This window comes from Nomia melanderi, chromosome 14 (assembly GCF_051020985.1).
Source record: "Nomia melanderi isolate GNS246 chromosome 14, iyNomMela1, whole genome shotgun sequence".
Classification (NCBI taxonomy): domain Eukaryota; kingdom Metazoa; phylum Arthropoda; class Insecta; order Hymenoptera; family Halictidae; genus Nomia; species Nomia melanderi.
Genome location: NC_135012.1, coordinates 7,943,306 through 7,963,876, shown reverse-complemented (window position 1 = coordinate 7,963,876; position 20,571 = coordinate 7,943,306). Strand labels below are relative to the sequence as shown.

General features: G+C 31.3%; 1 protein-coding gene and 1 long non-coding RNA gene across 5 annotated transcripts in view; one reads left to right on the top strand and one right to left on the bottom strand.

Moving 5' to 3' along the window:
- Window positions 1–82: 82 nt before the first annotated feature.
- On the top strand, window positions 83–20,409 carry LOC116433826 (uncharacterized). 3 transcript variants are annotated; one of them, XR_013000108.1, is made up of 3 exons: window positions 7,657–8,045; window positions 8,311–11,640; window positions 11,714–15,163. XR_013000108.1 is itself a non-coding variant. In XM_031992367.2 (2 exons), the coding sequence occupies exon 2, from the start codon at window positions 15,620–15,622 to the stop codon at window positions 17,348–17,350; it is 1,731 nt and encodes a 576-aa protein (XP_031848227.2). In that variant the 5' UTR covers window positions 83–324; window positions 15,578–15,619; the 3' UTR covers window positions 17,351–20,409. The 3 variants fall into 3 exon arrangements, 2 of the variants coding, with proteins under 2 accessions (XP_031848227.2, XP_031848226.2); XM_031992367.2 differs by lacking the exons at window positions 7,657–8,045; window positions 8,311–11,640; window positions 11,714–15,163 and adding exons at window positions 83–324; window positions 15,578–20,409; XM_031992366.2 differs by lacking the exons at window positions 8,311–11,640; window positions 11,714–15,163 and adding an exon at window positions 15,578–20,409 and having other exon boundaries at window positions 7,722–8,045.
- Window positions 11,041–20,571, bottom strand: part of LOC116433829 (uncharacterized) — an 18,496-nt gene continuing 8,965 nt past the window's right edge. For both annotated transcript variants that reach the window (XR_013000109.1, XR_004236376.2), the window contains one exon: window positions 11,041–11,250. This is a non-coding gene — a long non-coding RNA (uncharacterized LOC116433829). The remainder of the gene's footprint in view (window positions 11,251–20,571) is intronic.

Here is a 20,571-nt window from a genome sequence, read left to right as displayed (position 1 = left end):
TGACGCATTTCGTCGATTTGAATGTTGAGGAGAATTGCTATACAGTAATTCGAGCACCCCCTATTATTAATTTCTCGAACTAGCAACGCCAATGGCGGAGCAAGCTTGTTCGAGACGCTACAAAATATTTCTCGAACTGAAATATACGCACAAACAGCTTTACAAATGTATTATTAGTGAAATCGATGCGTGATAGCCTTAAATTTTATTAATTCATTGATGAAGAAAAATTGGTGCAATTGTTGAAGTCTTAAGTGTATATTCTGTAGCTGTAACTGTGCGTGCACGAAGAAGGAGACGCTTTCAGAACGGACATACAAGAAGGTACGTTCACCTCATCCTTTTGAATGTTTATTTTTATGTTGTTAATATTTTATATTTCGTCCTGCACCGTTTTACGGTCTACGTTATTTATTTAATAATATGTGTACATAGAAAAAGTGCAATTTCAGACTGGCCATTGTAGTGGGAAAAGGCGTTGTTTTTTAATTGATTTTTCGATAAATTTTAGAAATTAAATACAAGAAGGAAGTTCATCTTTCTGTTAACAACGTGACATAATATTTATCTTTGAAAATATTTCTTAGTGTTCATTATCTTGATGTTACTTACGTATGAAGTTGGTTATCGGATAGGGTGTGTGACAGTATTAATCTTAATTGATAAGTATACTGCTTCAAGTGTGGAAATTGATAAACAGCTTAATCCTTTTTCTCGTAAAAGTGATATGTCAATTGAGTTTGTATAACCTAAATATTTAAAATTTACTAGTGTATGTTTTATAAATGTACAACCATAACTGGAGTTATGAAAGATATTAATTTCTAGAATTCTTAACAATGTTTGTTGCGTTGATTGCAAAGTTTATATACAACAAAATGATCACTTTATTTATAAATGTTCATAACTGTTATTTCACATGCATCTACATAGTTATATATTTCTATAAAATAACAATTTTTTAAATACATTTTTTTATGTATTTAGAAGAACATAAAATATTTCTGAAATATAACTGAAGGTATTTAATAATTAAGGTCTGAATTAGATGGATGAACATTATTTTTGTAATCCTTTATAATTAATTCAATTGTATTATACAAGGAATTTCACCTAAAGTCAAAATTTAGACATAAGTAAACTTATACGACTTCTTCTTTGATTTCACTAGAAACCTCACTTATTTTTATTTTTCAATTGCCACTTTTTATACATTTTACAACACAATATCTTTCTTCAATATGAAATTTTTTTAAATATGAAGAATCTATTCTAATTTGGAAACTGTTGTTCAAGGAAATATCTATACAAATGTTTATGTGTTTAAATATTCAATATTTATAGTAATTCATTCATTAATAATTTATACACTTGTGCAGTAGTTAATATAATTAAGTTGCCAGACAGGTAGAATATTATGTGCACAGTTTTTATTAACTATGACAGAGTGACCTGTCAAATGCGTTAATATTGTGCAGTTTATGATATGCTTAAAGTCATACAATGCAAGATATTCAATATTCTATTATCCGAATAGGACTAAAAAAGAACTAATAAAATCCAGTATTACTGAAAAATATTTTATTTATATTTTTCACTATAAAAGATACTTTCGATTATAACCACATTGAAGCTAATATCAGTCTAAAATGTCAAAACAGATGCGATGGCGTAGGCTTCCAAATATTCCACAACTGAACAAAAACAGATAATTTTAACTGAAAAACAAGTTCTGCGAAAGTAATCTTTAGTATTTTTGATAGTTAAAAAGGTGATTGTTGTATACTATTAAATCTGAGATATCTTTCAAGAGAAAGAATGAGAAATAAGAGGAAAGAGAGCGAAATGGCCGTGGAATATTTCGGACAATCGTCGATTTGAATCAAGAGGCGCGCCCTTGGGCAACCAGTTCGAGGAAAGGTCGATTCGAGAGAACCGGGTATAATCGTCATAAAGGAGTTTGTTTGTTTGTGATAAGATGCCTGACTCTACCACAGAGTAACAGATACGATAACAGGCTCTATGAGGACCATATATGCGATCAGCTGAAATGGGAGCATAGCGTGTCTCTCGATTTCTCTGTTTGAAACGTTCCTGGAATCCTCTCTGAAATAGTCCCCGATCCGCCGATGAACGACCCGCTCGCGTCCATATAGTAACCTTTATGCTCCCAGCCTGTAATTCCTCCTCGACGGAAAGCTTTCTAATTTATGTGCAGTTGCGATGCATTATAAAGTCATTCGCGTTCCTCGAAAACCAATTATTACAAACTATTATCGTTAATTATTATGTGGAATTGGAACAAAAAGTAGGTTACCTTTTTCAGCAGATACGTACTACGCAATTCAAATATTCGAACATAACAGATCCTCTATTGTTACCGATTTACGAAATAACCGTTATACTGAACGGTGATTACCCTATACATTAGGAAAAGTCATAACAAAAATAACGTAACACGTGAAAACCAATGTATACATTGAATTTTCTCAGAAATTTCCGGGTCCCATATCTCGCTCATTACGAAATCACACGAGCTTCTTAACATATTTAACTTGGACACACTTTACCTACGTCAAGCCGTTGTTTACCTTATATTTTGGACCTTCCTTTGAATTCGAATTAACTTTCGAAGTTATTTCCAACAATATGGACATAAGAATTAGCAATAGCTCATCTTTCATTTGCGAAAGCTATCGAAACATTACAACCTGTACATTTTTCATTTCCGGTACTACTACCCTTTCAACTCTAAAAAATGTTTAATTATTTATTATATCAATTTAAATTCACGAATTTAAATCAGCATCTTTTATTCTAAAAAACTACACATCGGTATTGGTTAAAAGTTTTCTGTGATTAATTTTTATTGTCGTCCAGAATTCACTGTGAAAATAAATACGCTACGTAAGTCGGTTTAGAAGTGCATTTGAAACGTTTTCATTTACTCGCAGTCTACGCTAAACCGAGTATGTGAACTTCTATTCAGCTTTGATTAATGATCCGTAAACTGTTTAGCTTACTTTACTTCAAAAGAGTTAACTCCTGGTAATAATACTGATTTCCTGGAACAGAATTTTCATTGAAATTTGCCCTGATAGCAAGTATGAACGATTCTATAAAAAGTGATTCTAAGAAATACTCTGGAATCTGAATTTCGTATAGACACCTTCGAGGAAGCTGACGGAACCGTTCGGCATCAAAAAGAGCGATTTCTGTAAAAGCCGGCGTGTTACCACGAAATATTCCCCACCAGGGGTTCCGTCAATGCACAATGGAGCGTATTGTGTCCCTAATAACGGAATCGACCTCCAGTCATTGTTCAGCAAACATAAAAGCTTTCTGGAAATACTTACATATAGGAGGACTCGTTCCGAACATTGTAAACTGATGAGACTACACGTGTTATCATTTTCAATTCGATAGAAAGAATTTGCGAATCTAAAACTGCGTGGTATTTTATACATTTTTCTTTGCTATTATTTGCCTGTTCATATGGAAATGTGATATATTCGTAAACTTTATGTCCTCGATTAAACTTATATATTGCATTCATAATTGAATTTATATGTTATACAAATTTTTTATATTTTATTACATAAATTTATATATTGGGTGAACAGAAAGTTTTGTCGATAAATAAAAAAAAAAGTATTTATTTAAAAACGAAATTAATTTTTATATCATTCCCTTACCTTTCAAAACCATATAAACGATAGATACGTGAAAAAGGATGAAGTCCTTAAAAAAATTTCACAAATTTATAAAAATGTTGCATACGAAACTTCCTGTTAAACATAATACGACTACTGCGAATGTCTTCTGCAGTATATTATATGAGATATTTCTCGAAAGGTAATATCAGTTTAAATGATATACTTGGAAAATATGAATGACGTGTTTCAAGATTTCTCGCGAAGATTGTACGGTTGTTAATAATGTTGTAATGCTCTTAAAAGGTGATCTTTAATCAGTGAACACGACTGTCCGAGTAAAAGAAATGCCACTTGGTCTGCTAGGATACATATTTCAGAATCATGACTCACTACCAGGTGTTCCCTTTCACACCCCATGCACCATCAGAGGGAAACGTTTTCCTGATGATCCTTTAGGATTCGTAGGATTCATGAGTAATAATTCGATCGACTACAATGCATTCTTCTTCCACGAAAGCTCTGGGAACGCAATAGCAATGATGATTACTGCCTCTGTCAGTTATTAACGCTACAACTACCGCGCGTTTTTTCTGATTAATATGCAATCCTTATAAAAATCATAACAAAAAGATTTTCTCGGTTTCCTCATATGCTCATTATAGTATTCAAATGAAACTACTTATTTCTATAATCATTTCGGACATTTAGCATTTTCGAGATATCAATAACTCCGAAATAAGGAAACTAACTCATTTCGACGGATGCGGTACTTCCAATGTTAATTATACCCTCGGATCATTAATTTCGCAAAAATATTCAACGTTAGCATTGCAAAGACATAAATGATAGGTAAATACGTACATCGTTCCAACTCTTGCATGTAAATAAAACATTTATTATAAATTCCGTATATTTTTCAGAATGAACAAAAAACGTTTTTTAGCAAAGCAAAATATTTTTTTGTCGGAACTGTATCACGAAAGAGAGCAATAAAAATATCTTCGCAATAAATCACAAAATTTGTAAAAGATAAAGGCTGCAGATAAGATTCCAATAGTTCCATGAAATATGTCCAAAGAAGATTAATGGAAGCCAAATGTATCAGATTTAGGGGACTGGAGAATTCGCAAAATGCTCGAAAGGGAGAGGGACCGAGGGAGTACATGTATTTTGTTGAGAGAAACTCGTATTGTGCGACCAGCTGGATTCTTACGGATTTATTCTTGGAAATGAACAAGAATAACGTGTCTTAGGTACGCGGCTCTCTCTCCCTTTCTCTCCCTCTCTCTCTTTCTCTCTCTCTATCTCTCATTCTCTCCCCTCTACATCCCTTCTTTTCCTTTCTCTATAGACCTCTGCCTGCCTCTCCTTCTTTTCTTCCTTTTCTCTCCTGCTGCATCTTTTCCCTTTCCAGAATTCTTCATCAATAGTCAGATATGACCATCGGTTGCTTCCTCTGAGCCATTATAAACATTCTCGGACTCGACAAAACAATCGTACTATTTAAAAAATTCAAAGGTGAATCTTCACGTTATCGTAATACGTATCAGACGATATTGCTTCCAAGTGAAGCGAAACATGAGTCACCCTGTATTAATATGTTTTAATTAATACCGCTTCACGAAAACTAAATTACAACGTAGATTTTGTCAGAGCATCGAGAATGAAAACGCTTCATGTTTTATTAATAAGACAATGCACGTATACGTATTTTCTTAGGAATAATGAACTATTTCTAGTTCGCGTTGATTGACGATAAACTAGTTTTACGGGTATATTGTGAAGCAACTTGTCTCGTGATATTGTTTGAAACGCAGATTTTTAAGGTGGAATAGAAACCCAAAAATGACCCGGCGTTACGTATCGACTTCATAAAGTATTTTCATTTGTTTAAAGAATCCTTTCGAATTAACACGTTACGCGGCATGCGGTTCCATTTTGTTTGTGTTATATTCAGGGCGAGTTACGATTTTGCGAAAACTGTTTTTGTTACGTTAAAATGAACCTTTGGCTGAATAACAGTTCGCGAAATGTTTGCCAATATCGAGAACATTGAGAGGAGGGCGATGGAGAAGGGATGTAAGCAGTCTGGCAGCGGGAATCGATTGGCAGCCAAGATCGTAAGTGTGTACGGCGTCAAATCGTTGGAATTCGTGACGTTTCGACGAGAAGCCCACGGAAATACGAACTCGTAAGCGAGAATGATGACGTGATAACGCAGACGAGATCGCACGTAAACCAGTTAAAAGGAATCCATTTTTCCACGAGGTATGTGCGCCGGAGCACATGCGCAGCGATGGGTTTAACATTTTCGCGACCAACGTCACACATTTGTTACGTTCAACAGTTAATATCTTGTGTAAAAGAAATTATCATTAGATTTACGGACGTTTGTGGTAGAGTATATTCTACTGTCCCTAGAAAGATTGATGTTCGTTTAGATCTAGGAAATTAGGTGTTTAAGAATATATTATTACGAGACATGTCCGCATAATTACGTCAATCAAAATCGACCCATTTACCAAGTAACGTTTATAGAATTCAGTGTGAGTCAAGATTGACTCCGTCCGTAAATTTAGTGTTAAACTACTTTCAGGTGTGTTCTTATCTAGAAACTAGAATGACTCATAGTGTAACGTATAACAAGTTGATGAGACATTTTTTTTTTAATTTTATTTTCATTTTATGAAGACGATTTGTTGCATTTAATAAAATATTGTGACTATGGAGATCGCTAGTGAAACAAACGCTGGTCGCGAACGTGTTAAACATGTTCTTGACTACGTTATGTATTTCAAATTGAGACGTGTCCGCTAAACTATTGCTTCACATTAATAACTTTTATTGTCATTAAAATTACAAAAGAAACATAAACTTCGGCACTTCTGTTCTAAATTAATGATACAAAAATATATAAATATATTTAGCTGTATAATAGTATAATAAACTAAATTGCATGAGTAATTGATAAGATTCTTATTTTGGCAAAAGATTAGTGTTGTAGGGATAAATGTAAATGTTGGTCTCTTGGATTGTTAACCTTTTCAAACATTTTACTGGTTACATTTGAAAGGTACCTCAATGTTGTGTCATTTTTGTGTTATGTATATTTATGCAAATTTATATCTTACAAAAATGAATTCATAAAATTTTGTCTTTTATTAGGGGTTTCGTTAAATTTATAAAAGAATAAGATTACAGTTGCGGATTATATAAAAACATACAATTTATAGTTCACATTCTTTCTTCGTTATTTTTATTCGGTGTTATCCGCATCATTCTTTTTACAAATGTATTTCGGTACGTATTTATTCAAACAAATGTAAATGAAATACTTTAAATGTACACTTCTTTTCGCAAGTCGAGCAGTTTTACCAAATGTCGCTCAAGTACGTTCACAACACGAATTTTAGTTCTGTCTATGTGAATAATAATTCGAAACTGATTGATCGAAATATTATTCGAAACAGTAATTTTTTCTTTGATTTCAAGTACAAAGATTAATCGTAAGCAGTAGTATAAAAAAAGTATTTGAATAAAATTATCATAAAATATGTACTTGTTGGATAAATATTTAAATGCCAATATTTAAATTTATTCGATACATTAAGTGGTTGCCTTCTGAATTAATCTGCCAGTTGATTTTCAATGAAGTACAAAGTACCATTTTTTTTATTTCGTACTCCATTGTTTCCTAAAGTATTCGTTAATATTTTTGTTCCTTAAAATATGACAAAATCAACGATAAAATTAAGTTAATTTACTTAATGTTGTAAGATAAATTTACTTTCAAAATATAAATAACAAACTGTTCCAAGTGACCGATTACTTGATGTATCATGTTTTATTTTCTGTTACATCTAATTAATGGTAGTCCGTATTCCGAACAACTGAACAAAGGTTATCGAATGTAGTTCGTTCTCTTCGTCGTGGTAACGTCGTAGCCATTGCTAGAATAGAGTTCTTAATGCTCCCTCAACGAGTTTTCCACGATTTCCACCACCACTGTGGCCCGGATCACGTGCTCGCCCCTACTCTGTCCCTCTACAAAAGCAATTATAGATTCATTCAGTGGTAACAGCGCCAGTGCTGTTCCGACTCTCGAGTCGGGAAGATTATTTTCCTATTCTTTCGATATTTCGTTTAACCAGACATCTAAATATAAATGTGTAATCGCTGAGGAAAATTAAAACTATTCGTCACCTATCTTCTTCCGTTACCAGGCTAGCCAGGAAATTTGGCAATTTCAATTGTGCTTCGAGGAAAGGTTATTTTTAGCAGTGCTTCGAGCTATTTTCGAGACGTGAGGTGAAAGTGGAAGTGCCTTTTCAGAGAAAGTTTCATAGGGGATTTCTTCCCGGTGGTCACCGAATTACCAAAACTATTTCGGTAAGCTGGCTTTTAAGAAAATAGCTCATATATTGTTAACGTTTTTGTGACAGTTCGACGTCCTGTCGTAATTCTTGTATTCCAGAAGATCTTACAGTATATTCGTAATATTTTTGGCTATTCGACCACGAATGCTAATGCAACTTAAAAATTATCCATTATCCATTCTTCACGAATATCTCGAACAATTGGCAAATGTTACGTGAACTGTATGTTTATTAAACGGTATCTATGCAAGAGTTAGAAACTGTCTTACTTATTTCAGGTTGTAATTGTTAACTTTAAAAGACCGGCTTTTTGCATACACGATAGGCATGAGTCAGTTCGTGTTAGTTTTCATTTCTGACCTGCTTTCGTAACAAGAAACGATTTTAACCAATAGACGGAGAAAATGCTCGTGCAGAAAAATAATACAAATTTGACACTGTTTATAATGCTAGTCTATATTTAAAAAGATTATTCAAAGTTCACATGATTATTTACAATGATCATGTAAGCTGTAAACATTTATTAGCTGAAGAACCATATAATATGAAACGTTGTTTATACAAATATTTTTTTGCTCTTTGTCATTAAGACGTACAGTAATTAGAAGTACATGTAATTCTACTATTGAAATTTATAAGAAATTGTTATTCAAATTTGATTGTGTAATTATTTATTAAATATTTACGCACTAATTTAAATGAAATAAAAGTAAAAATACTTTAAAAGTTAAGTAAATTATTTATTAGTAAAATAGAAAATTTAAAATATATATAATTGTACAAGAACACTGTGAACAAAATGTATAACTTCTTTAATCAATTTGCATTTGGTATTTCGCAAGGATTTAAAACAATTAGTAAATTTATAGTAGTAAAACTGAAAACATTTAATATTGAATAACGTTATTTTTCTTATTAATTTACATTGCCAAAAAAAGTTAAAGGAACATGTTAAAATGTTATTTAAAAATACTTCTGAAAAACGTATTACGTGGAAGATAACATCTGTTGTTTTAAATTCGTCACGTTCCCGAGAACAATGTTAACTTCGTCAATGTCTAGAGGTTGACGTTCTAAATACTTGCCATGACAAAAGAGAATCATTCACGGAAGCAGGTTCATTTCCCCGAAGCCTTGTAAAATAAAATTCACGCTTATCTATGAGAGATAAAATCCGTGTTACCACTCATTCGGCGAACCTCTTCTCATTATACTTGCTGGAAATCTTGCCGATAACGAGGCCAACTACAGCGTCATTCAGGAGCGGTGACTGTTCAATTACGTTTCTTCAAAAAATTCGGTTTTCTTTGATTGCAACAAATTCCTTTCAAATGTGTACAAAAATTTACTTAATTATACATTTATAGCCTTATTATAAATGTATAATGTTTATAACAATATAATTTTAAATTATTATTCACGTTTTCTTCCAATAATAAGTTCACCATCATAAATTATTGACAAACACGTTTGATTTAGGAACGTTATTCCTCGCATTAAAAGATTCAAATAATTTTCAGTTTATATAAGTCCTATATAATAATTAAAAACCTATAAATTGATGTAATTACATAACCATAAATATATTATAAATGTAAAATGTAAAGTTATGAATTTATCTTTTATTATCATTGAATGATTAATAAATGTACATGAGTGTATTAAATATATTAGTCATTTAGAAAGCTAACAACAATATCATTGTTAGACGCGAGCAATCTGTAAATATCATTTATTAAATATTAAAAATAGGAAGAAGACCATATGTTTATTTGAATTAGTGAATTTAATTTATTTGGCAGTGACTTTTGTAAAAACAAATGCTGATTTCTTGACCATTTCGTCGAAATGTGCTGACACAGCAATAGCAGCATCTATACAAAACCTGTTTCGCTATCTAACCATTTCATCAGCCGATCACAACTCCTGAACAGACCTGTAGACCAGAGACCGTGGAGGCATCGATGAAGTTGACCAGTAAAATTAGCATTCGCTACGACGAACTGTATTTCGCTGGCGTACAGGTCATCAGCCCAGTTCGTCGTTTTCCAAGAAGACGAATTTCTAGCCAGACCCTCGAAGCAGGGTAGACCCCGAACCCTTCTCTCGATTTATGATGCTTTCGAACCACCTTGTACTACGAACCTGCATCGTACGACTCATTCGTTCGTCCGTTGGTTTTTCAAATTTATACACTCCCTGAATCGTCCGTTCTCCTTATTTATATTTATCAAAAATAATTACTTCCTTTATTTCATTTATTCCGAAATTCTCAGTTGTATTTTCTAATTTTTGTTGTTTTCTTTTGTTTGTTAAATATTGCTTTTACCTGAACATGTTTCTTCTGAATTCCTTCTTTGTTCAATGCATCGTTAATTTTGTGTAGTAACAAATTTTGTTTATTGTTACATTGATTTTTATATTTTTGTAGATATACTCCAGATAAACCTTTAAAAAGCATTTCATAAAGTGATATATACTTCGCGATTATAAAGATATTAAATAAAAGTAACGATTTAAAAAAATTGTTTATTTATTATTAATAACACTGGATAATCTAATTCAAATATATTATAATGAATATCAAGTACATTAAAAAGTTATATAGAAAATTATTTTTTAATATTAGAAAGTTCATAAATAGTACAGTTCATTTGAATCAAGTTCTTCAATTTATTCCGACTTTGTCGAACACCAATGACCCTTGCGGCACTAATGAAAGTTGCAATACCGGCTAACACGTTTATTTATTCTACTTACAAAAACAACATATACATACGCACAAACATTTTTATCTTCAAAGATCCTTACACATTTAACTTTCGATTATAAAAACGATTTTATTTGATTTGTAATTAGTTTTTGTAATTACATCATTAAATATTTCAAAGATTATCATTTGTGTTTTATAATTAAAATTAATAACTAAAAAACATACGTGGTAACATTATTTTTGAATGATTCATAAATGTTCGATACGTATAGAAAAATATTCTCGTGGGTTTCTTCTAATTTTGTGGTCCTCCATCGGGGCCTCGTTCTGTTTCCTCAAATAAAACTACGACATTCAATTCTGCGAAGTCCTCTTTGCTTGAAGATCTCTCTCTCTCCCTCTCTCTCCTCCCCCTCTTTTTCTCTCTGCGTTCGTCGTTTTCACTCCCCTTAGCATTCCAACGACAGAAGAGAACAGATGGCCGGAGAAGAATAAAGGCAGGGTGCTGTGATAAAAAAAAAGATTAATGAACATGCAAAGAAGAAAGACCGGCTATAGAAATTCCATGTAAAGTCTTGGAATAAAAATGACAGATGAGGGACATATTTATTTCATTAATAAGTACCCACGTTGAAGATGAATTGAGCATGTTTTACGTTTATCCTGTTATATATTTCATTAAAGAAATTGTATTTAACAGAAATTATTACGAAATTAATAGGAAAGAATATATTTCGTGAATATAATGATGAGGGGCAGCTTCATGAATAGAATATACATTTCGTATTGTAACGAATATTTAATAATATAGTAAATTTAAATATGAATAATACTGTTGATGAGAAAACGTTGAGAGATATATTTTTATCTGTTTTCCAGAGTGTTCGAATTATGAGTAAGATACACTTTATTTTTCAGGTGTTATTATATTTGAATATCGTCGAATTCCATGTTGCGTATTATTTCAGGAAGGTCTTGATATAAATATCGGCTTGCGTCACGAAATGAAGCAATTGTATGCTTAATTCTACGAAATGATATTTAATGATTCCTGTAACTTATTAACAAAAAGAGATTGAACAATATTTCCAGTATACAGAGTTAAATTGAAATAAGACTGAATGGTTCTTCACCTTTTTGCGTCATTAAAAGATAATTTGCGCGTTACGTTGCACGGTAATTTGTGAAAAGATTAAAATTCGTAGAAATTTCCTTCTATATACTTACGTGCATGTGTAAGTATGTATGTATATACTTCGACAAGCAAGTTAAAGCTCAAGAGTGTTGTTGAATTTAATTCTGTTTATTTTACTCGGTCACAGCTTAAGTTGCCCCGTGTTGATTCGCTTTTAGAGATTTAACAAAATTCCGTTTTAATTAAAGGAAAGAAATTTCTAATCTCATTTATGGTCAGTTTAAGTGTAGCGTTATTTTAGAATGTTGAATAGTTAATTTTCTTCTAAATTTAATCTTGTAAAAAATAAATTACATAACCCTAAATAAATAAAATAATTGTCTGTTTAAATAATAGTTTATTCAGTGATTGAATATTTTGTTGCATTTTGTTAAAAGAAACGTGCATTAAATTGATTTTGTATTTGAACTGAAGCGTTCCTGGAAACTGTTATCTTGATTGTCGTCACAGGTCTTGATACCATATTTACATCGTTATACTGACTATCGATAACAAGAATTAAGGGGGTTGCAGGGACATATGAGAGGTTTTGATGGAAACGTTTACGGGGTTCCGGATAATACTAATTTATCGATGACGCGATGCGAAATCGTTTCTCGAAATTGGCAGTGACTGCCGTTCCTTTTATTGCATACGATGAATATTGCAAAGGTTTGTTAATCGTGACGCGATAATTCTGGTGAAAGTGCACCATTCACTGGAACATTGCGTTGCAAGAGACATATTGATTCTTCGGTTTCCCACTAAACTTTGTTTAGTATTCTATTGATTCGTGTAACATTGAAGAACTTGTATCGATTAGGAAATTGTGTATTAATCGTTTAATAATTCATTATTACTAAAAGTACCGAGCATTTGAATTGATTTTTTAAAATTCCTCTATAGAAATTCCAAGAATGTATCTATTGAGACTTTAATTGATTTACAATTCAGCGCCAGTATTGCTAAATTAATTTCTTTAATAATTTCTTAGAGAAACGTCTGTTATCTTTTTAACAATTGCAAAAAGAACTTTTGACCCGTCTGATAGTTTTAATGGTATAAATACAACAGAATGATATTTTCAATTAGTACTAACACAATTAATAATATTCTGTCGGGAAAATAATGAAAATACTGTTGAAGAATAAAATTAATTAAAATATGATTAGGTAGCTTAAATAACTCAAAATATTACCTTTAAATTACCTTTAGTACTATACAAAATTATTTTTAGAACATTACTGAATTATGTTCGCTGTATTTAATTTTTCAAATTCTGGGAAACTAGTTTCTTTCGTCAACTCTATAGACTTATAAATAAAAGGAGACTAAAAAGCATCCAAAGAAGTGTTTTGGTTTAAATTATGAAATATATATCAACTGAAATTCTGTTAAATCATGTTATTTGGATCCATATAAACGTAACTGCAATTTTTGTACTTTAAATTTGATGTTTGATAAGCGACAAGATTTATCTGGTACGATGCGGTACAAATATTTGGAGTTCTGAATATGTTTGATACAAGGAAACCAGTAGTCCGGGAGGTACAGCGAGGTGGGGTACTGAGTGACAGTTGGTGAGTGCAGTGGAGGGTGGGGGCAGTGAGAGTAGTGGTAGGGAGTTGGAGAGGCCAAGAACAACTTCTAAATGGGGGCTTGGCCTTCTAGCGTTGCGAAACGTTCGTGGAAAAGCGGCTCTGTGCCGTTTTACTAACACTCGGACGTCTCTCTGCCACGTGGCCCATTAAAACACAATGAGAAAAGAAGGCAGCTGGCGGTGTGCGCGAACGATGTCGAAAGAGATGCATCTCTATTCCTGTCGAGATCACGGGAGAATGCGACACCTGGCCTATACGCTATGAATTGTGGAGGAAGTACATGGAAGTTGAACTCCGATGTTTGCTTTGCTCGATTATTTAAATAACCTGATGAGACATTCGCAAGGTTAACGGACTCTTATACGATACAGCCATTCGAATGGTCCTAATGTATTCACGAATTAGTTCATTAAGCATATTTTTTGCTTTTACAACATTATCTTTCCCGCATATTGTTAAATTCTATCGTCGTCCAATCTAAATCTATACCTGGACATGAGTGTATTCTCTTATTTTAACTTGGACAACTTTTATAAATGAGAAAAACAATATTTTTGTTATCTTCTTTCTCCTTCTCTCTCTCACTCTCTCTCTCTCTCCATCGTTCCCTCTCTTTTTAGTAATTCAGATTAGCCAGAAATAATTAACCCTTGTGATTAAAAACAAATTTTTGTAAACTTCTTTATTTAGCAAAACAAAGAAATTCGTTTTGAATATAGATTTGATGATTTTAATATGGATAAAAAATAGTCTTACATTATAACATATATTAATATTTTAATGGGATAAAGAATTTTTTCACAAATTATGAATAAAATGCCACCGATGCTAATTCTCTTTGTACAAAAAAGGAATGGATTCAGTCTGTTAGATTTCTTTTGTTTATCGTGTAACAGAATTATTCATTGTTTTCTGCGTACGTTAATGAAGGTTACGAGAATACAAGCTGCTGCGTACTTTGTTCTTGGAATAAGTAACTTGTGATGCGTAATGTATTGATTTTATGTGTTGAGTTTAATATAAGATGAATTATTGAAAACAATATAGAATTGTGCGATTTTCGTCTATGCATATTATTTTTAGTTAATTTTTAAATAGAATCAAAACTGAAGTAATTAATAAGCATACAAATGATATTTTAACATAATTATTGTAAAGTTGATAACAGTTTATTTTGAAATAAACTTTAATGGATTTATGCTATACGTAATATTTAACCGTGAAAAATAATAATTAATAAATTATCAAAATGTAATTTACAAAATTAAAAATTATCACTTATATGTACAATTCGTGTTAGGTGTAAACAACATTTACTGGCCAAAAGAATTACGACAAAAATAAAATTACATACACGTATTTTTAGTTGGAACGGTTTTTCATGGAAAATGTCTTGCGCAACGCGATCACTTACGTAAATTATCCGAGTCATTTATAAATAATCATGTATAATATAGGTCTGAAATAGGGAAGTATGTAATCTTTAACTTTTTTATATAAAATTGAGAAATATTTTATATTGTTTAAACATTCCTTCTCCTATTATCTTGTTTTATACTCTTGTAAAGATTAAGTTGAATTTAAATTATATGTTATAATAATTTTATTTTACTAATTGTATTGTATTAATTGCATTGAAGAGGACAGGCTACACTGATTTATAATATTAAGGAAATAATAAGTACATATATAAACTTTATTCCTTTTCTTTTTTTTTAATGAATATAAATTAATATTATAACACTTTAAGTATAACATATTGAATAACAACTAATATTTATATTATAATAGTATTATAGTAAATAAAATAATTTATTTTTTACTTTAATTTTTTAATGATTTTTGTTAACATATATAATATAATCTTTTTATACATTTTCGGAATGTTATATAAATATTACATAACATGTCAGTAGTAAGTTAAATACAGATATTGCTTAAAAAAATATATTTGGGAAAAAGATTCTTTGTTAATATTATATACAAAATGAATACCAAATTTGTTACTATGTTTTGGAGAACCTATATCTAAAATTCTACTTACTTTTTTGTTACAGATACAAGACTGTTATGCTGAAAGTAATATAACTCTGCACAAAATGTTGACAGTAATGTGTCCAAACTGTCGTCACCGGTTTCCAGCTCCAGGTTGTTGTGAACCACAAAACTTAGACAAAAATAATGGTTTAATTCACCCAACAACCTGTTATTATGGTGGTCTTCTGGTTCCTAAAGGATATACCAGTGGTGGTGGCTGTTTTATAAATGCTCCTACTATTATTCATAGTCAGCCCATTATTAATTCTTTTAATCACCCATCTGCGGCATTTGATTTACAAAAACCAAGAATTGATAAACAAAAAGATATTTTCGTACAAAGATCTGAGAAAGATACTAATAGACTTCATGGATTTCCAATATTCAATCAAGAAATTGAAAAAAATCAGAATTCTGGGAGTCAAATCACAACAAGCTGTGACTTGGCAGGAGGTAGTGTAACAATAACAACACCAAGCATACAATCTGGAGGTTGCTTAATTCAAAGTACAGACGCTGGAATCCTTATGCAGACACCGCACATGGAAATCCGTCCAAAATTATCTGGTGGTGGCTGTTTTGTACAAAAAATGTTAGCAACTGAAAATCAAGAAGTTCCAATTACACTTTCGGAACAAAAAACTCAACAAGAAAGTACAGAACGAGACAGTAGAATGTTTCTGTTACCTCCAAGTGGGTGTCAAGAATTACCCGGGATTCGAAGAAACATCTTACCTCAGAAAACAGATGTAGAAACTACAATAGGAAATTTTATGGGAGGCAGTAGTGAAGAAAAATTAAATTTCTCTAATTTCCAAGCTAATACTGTGCCTGCAATGCACACTCAACAAACCAATAAATCTGATAAAAACGAGCAAAGAGCAGAACCAGGAAAAAATTTCAATTGCTGTTGCAGTCATATGAAAAATCTTTATCATGTCAAATCAAACAATCCTCCTCCAGTGACAGAAAATCGTAATTCTGTACTTTTAGATTCTAATCCTGGAGTTCAAATTCAAGTAAATGCTACGGTACAACTTCCTGCAAGTTTAGGCCAGTGTACAGTAAACATTACAGCTACTACTACAAATTCTCCGAATTCTGTGTCAAGCATAGCTTCAAAAACTAGAAACAATTTTAATGGTGGAGGTTTGGTACAAAAAGCTGAAGTTGAAGACAATGAAGAACACTATGAAGAAAGAAGAGACAGAACACCAACTACACCAGTCTCATGGCTTATGCCTTGTCCCTGGAGTTTCGATAGTTATGTGATCGATAGAGATGCAGCTAGACTTTGCGAAGTCAAAAGACTTTTACAAACATGTGGATGGTATCATGAAGGTCTTAGTTGGCAGCAGAGTGAAAACTTATTGAAAAAAGCTGCAGTGGGACGATGGTTAATGAGGGACAGTTCGGATAGTAGATATACATTTGCTATATCTGTACAGACTGCTAGGGGACCTACCTCTGTTCGAGTTCACTATTTTGTAGGACAGTTTCGGTTAGATGCCGAACCTAGACTTGCTTTTGCTATCCCACTTTTTGATTGTCCAATCAAAATGTTAGAATATTACGTGGAGTATTCGAAAAGTGTTGATGAACATAGGAAAGAAGTTTGGGTAGACTATAGTGGCCAACTTTATAGCGAGATTTATTTGACAAAACCTTTAGTTAAGGAAGTTAGGTCTCTTAGTCATTTAGCTAGACTCGTCATTAATAGGTACAAATTGCCTACAGAACACATGCCACCACTCATTAAAAATTATCTTGCTGAATATCCTTATACTCTTTGAAAAATAATATTTAACATGTTTTTCTGATTCCTGGATGATAAAACTTTAAAGTTTATTTAAAATAATACGTCAATAAATTAATTATGAATTACTATATCGGATTAATATTTATTTTCAGCATTTCATTTAAAATTTTATTTAGCAGAAATAAAATGTTTAGTAAAACATTTTAGTTTCATCAATTAAGTACAAAAAAAATTACAGAATAATAGTTCCAGAAATCAGAATTACTGAAAAATATCTTTATTTTTATACATTCTATCGTTACTTCTATCGAAATTTGTATGTTCGATGTAATACGAAACACATGGTATAACTAGTAGAACACCGAAGGCTACAATTTCATAAATTTGATCAACAATTGAGGACAGTGGGCCATATTTGACAAAAGAAATACGAAACGATAACGATTTTGAAAGACGAAAGTGTGTATAATTGCTTTCGTAGTCAGCAAAGCATAATATTAAACGATTGATTATTCGACCGAGTTTTTTTATCGTTTAGAATCTTCATGAAGAACAGGGTACCATTTACATACCCTGGTTGGATTAAACTAAATTTTACACGGTTTTTCAATCAATAATACTTAGAGGAACAATGTGGTCTTAATTTTTCGATAGCATTCTCTAGCAACTCGTTGCAGGAAAAAATTAATTGAAAATTTTGTATTATTAGCATAAATATTATTATTTTAGAAAGATAAATAAACAGTTCCAAATTATTCTTTTTATGCAATAGTTTAACATGAAACTCGGTCGTTTTTGATATTTCGTGGGCAATGGTTGGCAATGTGTGTTTATAATTGCAAATCATTGCTCTGCATTGAAACTGTTCAAGAACAGGAAGCATGATATTAAATCGGCTGCAATGAAGGAATTATAAGGCAGTATTAGAATTTAAAGCATCGATTTGACTCTTCATTTCCTAATAAAAGTGATAACATAATTACGTTAGCAAATAATGTTTGCAGAAATTATTATGAATGAAAGTATACATATGTATAAAATAATTTCATAATGTGAAAAATTTACAAGTGAATGTTATTGATACAATTTGTGAAAGTACATCTAAACCAGCTTAAGTGACCGACCTACAGACGATCAAGCATACATGTTTTAATAATTGTACTTGTACAAACATTTGAATGGTGTTTATACATAAAAGTTGCTAAAGTAATTGGAAAGTAATTGAATAGCTTTCATGTGTTGGAAAGCCAGCTTTTATAATTGTAATATCATCATATTGTATTCCCGATACCTGATTATGATAAATATTAAATATGCTTGATTGCCTGTGAACTATTTTATTAAATGTAGTTTACTATTAAAAAGTATTGAGTGTAAAGAAAGGAAAAAATTTTGAATGTAACGGTCGTCATCGTATGTACAATTTGATAACCGAAAGGATAAATATTTCATAGTTAGGTTTTATAAAAGAGAAAACTTTTCGGATGAAAAAGTCAGTGGTTTCAGAAACGAAGAGTTGAACTTTGCAGAAGAATCAAACGCTAAATTAATTTAATTCTTGTTATGTATTAGCAAATTTCTTCAAATGTATGTGAGCGTATGTAAGTATGATCGCGCGCGTGTAATAGAAGCAAATTTATGATGTGTGTATGTAAAAAAATACCTTTGTATGCGTATGTATAAAAGTAAGGAGGGCGATCAAAATGTTACAATACCTACAGTCGATATATTTTTCTAAATAAGAATCGGCGGCCTTTTCAAAGTAAACAGAATTTTTCTAATAGGAAATATTATATAGGGTGTTTCAAAAATCGTTCCCTCCGTAAATAAAATTATTCAATGAAATTGCATTAGTAAACACTTTTGCTATATTACAATGCTGCATTTTTTAATAAAGTTCATTACTTTTTAATTGGGGCACCCTGTATAAATTAATACAGAATTGCTTGTTCATTGTCTCTATATTAGAGATGACTTTTTAACTTTAATCGGTATATCTACCCTTCGTAAACAGAATATTCAATACGAAAGGACTACTTTCTGTATTAGTCATAAATAATATTTATTTTGATATTTAGAAGAATCTTAAATAAAATTGTTTTACGATTATATATATAGTATACAGCTTAAAACACTTATAGTAAGCTTTGAATTTTTAGAAGCTCAATTAGTAAATTTTAAAAGTAATTGCGGGCAACGGGTAAGATCGCTGAATGTTTAACAATACTACAAATATTATGTTGTATAATGCATTTATCGTAACGGCCTGAATAACCTTCGCGGTATTTTTACTAACATTATAGAGCAAAATTAAGTATTAAAAGGAATGTAGAAACTGTCATTACAAGTTAAAAATTCAAAACCATACAATATTGTGATCTTGAATAACTCCGAATCTCAATATTTATATGGAAGGTATACCTATTATTCTACTTTAGTAAGTATCTACAGGAAAAAACATCGGTAAACATACTATATATATATGAAATTCAAGATCACAATATTTAGAATATTAATTTAATTTTTGCATTAAATATAATTTTAGAAATAACTGTCTTTAACTAAAGAACTTAACATTACTTAAAATTGTTGATGAAAGGTAAGGTGTCCTTATTAAAATTTAATGTTTGCTCTAAAATTTTCTGTATTTAATATTTTCCAACGTAAATACTCGGAAGTTGTATTGACCGTTACGATGAGTTTTCATTAGTAGACGAATACAAAGATGTAGTGGAACATGAATGTAAGGAATGTTAAACTATTATTAACAACGTCGTATAGAATTGCACTTTTTCCATTAAGTTACCCTTTTAACACTACCTTTTGCCTGCATACATGAAACAGCCCATATTGCCTACCGAGCGCTAGTTATTAATATTTTACAATTTTCAATACTTCTGCGCTATTTCGTAGCTGGATTGCGAAGGGTTAGCTAATTTCGATTTTTCCAATTCTAAGAGTCGAATCGAAGGCGTGTTTATCGTTGAAAACTGCCACTCAGCAAATTCTGCGATTTCGAGTTTTATATTGCGATTATAACAATGTATAATATGACACGAGTTAAGTTATTAAATGATTATTTATTACCAGTAAGTGTTCATGCAATTTTATTCCTACTCTGGTTTCCTTTAAAGAATAGAATTTTTTGTTTACCAATAAGTTACATATTTATTTTTCTCAATTTTGATCTAATATATCATTGTCATCGTTATCAACATTTTATCCGAGAATTTTCAATAATTGCCATCATAATAA